General features: G+C 58.3%; 1 protein-coding gene across 1 annotated transcript; it reads left to right on the forward strand.

Moving 5' to 3' along the window:
• The first annotated feature begins 403 nt into the window (after window positions 1–403).
• On the forward strand, window positions 404–4222 carry PTGDR (prostaglandin D2 receptor). The gene is made up of 2 exons (XM_054162199.1): window positions 404–1497; window positions 3665–4222. Exons 1-2 carry the CDS (start codon window positions 682–684, stop codon window positions 3929–3931), a joined length of 1083 nt encoding a protein of 360 aa, XP_054018174.1. The 5' UTR covers window positions 404–681; the 3' UTR covers window positions 3932–4222.
• The last annotated feature ends 383 nt before the right edge of the window (window positions 4223–4605 follow it).

Consider the following 4605-nt stretch of genomic DNA (forward strand, 5'->3'; position numbering starts at 1 on the left):
GCGGAAGGAGCCACCCCCGGCGGGGCCGTTCTCGGCCGTACCGATCCGCCCATCCTCTTCTGCCCTCCCTCTTTTCCTCCCTCCCTCCCTCCGTTCGCCGGACGGGGCTACCCGCCCCACCGGGACAGTCGCTGCCGGCAGCCGCCGTGCAGCCCGGTGCGGGACGTCCCATCCCGGTGTGGAGTGAGACATCCCATCTTGGTGTGGGATATCTTATCCCGGTGTGGGACAACCCATCTTGGTGCAGGACATCCACTTCGATACCACGTGGGACATCTCATCCTGGTGAGGAACATCCCATCCTGGTTCAAGACATCCACCTCTGTGTGTTGTGGAACATCTCATCCCAGTGAGGAACATCTCATCTTGGTGCAGGACATCCACCTCGGTATGGTGTGGAGCATCTCACTCGGTGAGGAACATCTCATCCCGGTGCAAGACATCCCATCCTGTTGATGGACATCCACCTTGTTATGGTGCGGGTCATATCCTGATGAGAGACGTCCCACCCCGGTATGGTGCAGGACATCTCACCCCAGTGAGGAACATCCCACAACTCAGTACGGTGTGGAACACCTCATCCTGGTGAGAGACATTCCATCCCGATACCGTGTGGAACCTCACATCCCAATAGAGGCCACCCCATCCCGAGCACAGCTCATCCCAGTGCTGGCTGTCCTGATGGAGATGCAGGGTTACCGGTGCCGTAGCAACCGGTACATCGAGAGCGGGCAGTCGGCGGTGCCCAGCTCGCTGCTGTTCGCCGCCGGGTTGTTGGGCAACGTGCTGGCATTACTGCTACTGGGACAGCACCGGCGACGTTCCCGGTCTCCCGGTGGTCGTCCACCGAGGGTCTCAGCTTTCTATGTGCTGGTGAGCGGCCTGGCCGTCACTGACCTGCTGGGCAAGTGCCTGCTCAGCCCCATCGTTCTGGCTGCCTACGCCTACAACCGCAGCCTCAGCGAACTGGGACCGGGCGGACGCACCGAAGGTGAGCCTGGTGTCCTCTGCCAGCTCTTTGCCTTCCTCATGGCCTTCTTTGGGCTGGCCCCCACCTTGCTACTCCTTGCCATGGCACTGGAATGTTGGTTGTCCCTTGGACATCCCTACTTCTACCGGCGACACATCACCCGGCGGCTGGGCGCCACTCTGGGGCCGGCGGCTGCAGGGCTTTGTGCCCTCTTCTGTGCCCTGCCACTGCTGGGCTTTGGGGTGCCCATGCAGTATTGTCCTGGGACGTGGTGCTTCATCCGTATGGCCGGTGGTGGACCAAGCCAGCTCGGCTTCCCCGTCCTTTATGCCACCTTGATGGGTCTGCTGGTGCTGGCCATCGGCGCCTGCAACGTGAGCAGCATGCGGCACCTCTACAGCATGGCACGGCGGCAGCCCCGCCGCGGACCCCCCGCCGCCGCTGCCCCGCGCATGGAGGAGTTCGACCACCTTGTCCTGCTGGGGCTCATGACAGTTCTCTTCACCATCTGCTCCCTGCCGCTCATCGTGAGTAAACCCCTCCCTCAGAACAGACACCCTTCCCCGCCTCCCCTCCCCCCCCCCCCCCCCCCCCCCCTTGCAACTCCCACCGCCCTCAGGGGTTTGGTTGTTTTGGCCCCCGTCGAGTTCCAACCACACTATCCATGGGGTCATATCTGAGTAACTCACCACTGCCGCCCTGTCCTCAAGGGTTCCCCTTAGAATAACTCCCCCAGCCCGTTCTGGGAGATTGCACACAAACCTCCAGTCCCATGCATTGACCGCCCTGGAAACTATCTTCACCACCTGCTCTCAAGAATGTTGGATTGTTGCTTTGGCCCCCTCAGAATAGTTCCTCACCCTGCCCACGGCCAAAACCCCTTGGAATAATCCCCCTGTCAGCACCACTCAGTCCTGGCGGGGGGGTGGGGCAGGTTGTTGATTTTCCCCTTCGTGGTAAACTCTGCGGGTTGGTCATTTCTTTAACCCCCGCCTGGAAAATAATCTCCCCTCCCTGCTACGTTCTTCCAAGAAGGCTGGATTATTGCTTTGACCCTCTTGGAGTAGTTCCTCATCATACCCTGGGCTGAAGCCCCTTGGAATCACATCCCTTCCCTCATCAGCACCTTTCAGTCCTTGATGAGGGGAGGGGGGAGGTGTCAGTTTGCTGTTTTCTTCCCTTTGGAATAAACTCTGGGTTTATTTTCCCTTTGGAATAAACCACCACCTGCTTCTCGGAGGTCAGGGCAATAATTTACCACCCCCCCCCCAACTACCACTTCACCCCTCAATCTTGGCCACAGGGGTCAGGCCGTTGCCTAAACCCCCTTGGCATAAGCCCCCTGCCACCACCACTCAGTCCTGGGGGGAAGTCAAGTTGTTGTTGTGATGCTTTTGAACAGACTTTGGCACCAACGCTCACTCCCGGGGCCGGGGGGGTGGGGTGTGGTGTGTGTGCTCTTTGCTTTAGCTCCCTCGAGATAACTCACCACTGCCACGCTGTGCCCCTTAGAACACCCCCCCCATCCCATTGTGGGAGATTCCCCACCCCAAATACCCATCACCACGTCCCCAGGGGTTAATTTATTGCTCTAACCTCCGTGGCATCCCCTCCCCCATCACCACCATTTTATGCCAGAAGTGGGGGTGGGGGGCCGTCAGGAGTCTGGCTGTTCTTTTAACCCCCCTGAAATAATGTTCACCACTGTCACCCCATTCAAAAATGGGAGAGGGGATGGTGGTTAATTACTTGCTTTAATCCCACTGGAATAACCACATCACACCCACCCCCCATCCCAGGGGTCGGTTCATTCCTTAAACCTCCATGGGATCCTGCACACACACCCCCAGTCACTACTACCCTGTCCGTGGGAGAGATAGGTTGTGCCCTGACACCCCCCCAATCTCTCCCCCTCCCTCCATTAGCCATCCCCAGAGCTTAATTTGTTGCTTTAACCCCACCATGACCATGACTCTATCCCAGGGTAGTTATTTTGTCCCACTCTGAATATTCTTCCCCCCCATCCTAGGATTCTGCTTGTTGCTTTAGTCCCTTTGGAATAACTTCACCACCCCACCCATCCCCCAGTTGCCACCTCTCCATCCCAGAGGTGCTGGGTAGGTCCAGCTCCATTTGAACCACACTGGATTTCCCAACCTGGGAGAAATCCTCCCAGAAATCTTTCCTCTTCTTCCCCAGGGATGGGGGTCCTGCTGGTGGGCCGTAGGCAGGACATCCCCAGCATGACAAAGCCCTTGTTATGCCCCACCTCTGCCCCAGGGCCAGATCCTGCAGTTGAATTAACCCAACGGATGCCTCGTCTGATGCCTATCAGAGGGAGAGGCAACGCAAGTGGAGTGGCAACACCAGTGGGGTGCAGGCTGCAGAGGCTGGATGCTCTCTTTACTCCACAAAACGACTGGGACAGCTTCATGAAACAATTCCTGCCCTGGGACCATCTCTAATTCCCTGGTCCTGATGGGGCCAGGGTCCTCTGTGCCACAACCATCCATGGCCCAGCTCCCAGCTTCAGGGTCTGGAAGCCACAATCTGTGCTGCTTCAATGCATGAGGATACTGAGGAGGGGGTCAAACTTCTTTCCCTGAGCCCCGCGGGCATCATTTTGTTGTCACTTTCCCCCCTGCCGTGAGATTTCCTCTCATCTCCCCCTCTATCCTTGCTCTCCTGCGGCAGGTCCGGGCGTACATGGGGGCCTTTGCCGCTGACTTCAACGAGAACGCCGACCTCAGCGCCCTGCGCTTTGTGTCTGTCAACTCCATCGTGGACCCCTGGGTCTTCATCATCTTCCGCACCTCTGTCTTCCGCACCTTCCTCCGCAGGGTTTGCCGCAGGCTCCACTCCCGGAAATCCACCCTGAAAGGGTCCAGCCTGCAGGGGACCAAACAGTTCTGCCCCCTGGGTTGGCGCAGGCCGGACACCCCGCAACTCGGCTTCCCCTGAAGGCGTGGAAGAAGCTGGTGGCTGATGGTGAGGACGAGGAATGAGCCTTCAGCCCCACCTCAGAGCATCTCTGGGGCAGCATGTGGCTGTCACAGGTGGGGACAGCGTCCGACTCACAGTGAGGGGTGGGCGTGAAGTGTTTCTGCCCCCTTCCCAGAGAGGAAATGGGGTAGGTCTAAGGTACCTGTGAATATTCTGGAGCAGCAGCACTTTGTGGAGGGTTGGAGGAGCAGTTCAGCTCCAGGAAAGCAGGAGGGTTCTGGTGAGTGGCTTCAGGGCAGTGGGGAAACACAGGGAGGAGAGGGGAGCATGTGTCCCCCAGCAAATAAAAGTGGTTTAAAGCCCTGCTCCATCGCCTTATCCTGTGTGTGATTCCATGTCAAGGGGTGTGGTATTTGGGCCTGGTTTGGGGTGGCCTTGGCCTCAGCAAGGAGAGCGTAAGGGAATTTTTAGGGGTGTGGAGACTCAGAAACCCGAGTCTCATGTTGTGGCTCATGGCCACAACAAGGAGCTGGAGGGCAGGTGAAGTCCCTCCCCAGGACATCCTTCATCACTCCTCAGGATGTGCATTGTCCCTCCCTGAGATGTCCATCCTCCTCCTCCCTGGTACACACATCACCCCTCCTCAAGATGCCCTTCATCCTTCCTGGGAAACCCATCATCCCTACCTAGGA

This window comes from Dryobates pubescens, chromosome 5 (genome assembly GCF_014839835.1).
Source record: "Dryobates pubescens isolate bDryPub1 chromosome 5, bDryPub1.pri, whole genome shotgun sequence".
NCBI classification, from domain to species: domain Eukaryota; kingdom Metazoa; phylum Chordata; class Aves; order Piciformes; family Picidae; genus Dryobates; species Dryobates pubescens.

Bases quoted from the DNA above. Each gene is read 5' to 3' on its own strand.
- PTGDR (XM_054162199.1), top strand. From the start codon at position 682: ATGGAGATGCAGGGTTACCGGTGCCGTAGCAACCGGTACATCGAGAGC. The intron at 1,498-3,664 runs GTGAGTAAACCC...CTCCTGCGGCAG, and splicing joins TCTGCTCCCTGCCGCTCATC to GTCCGGGCGTACATGGGGGC.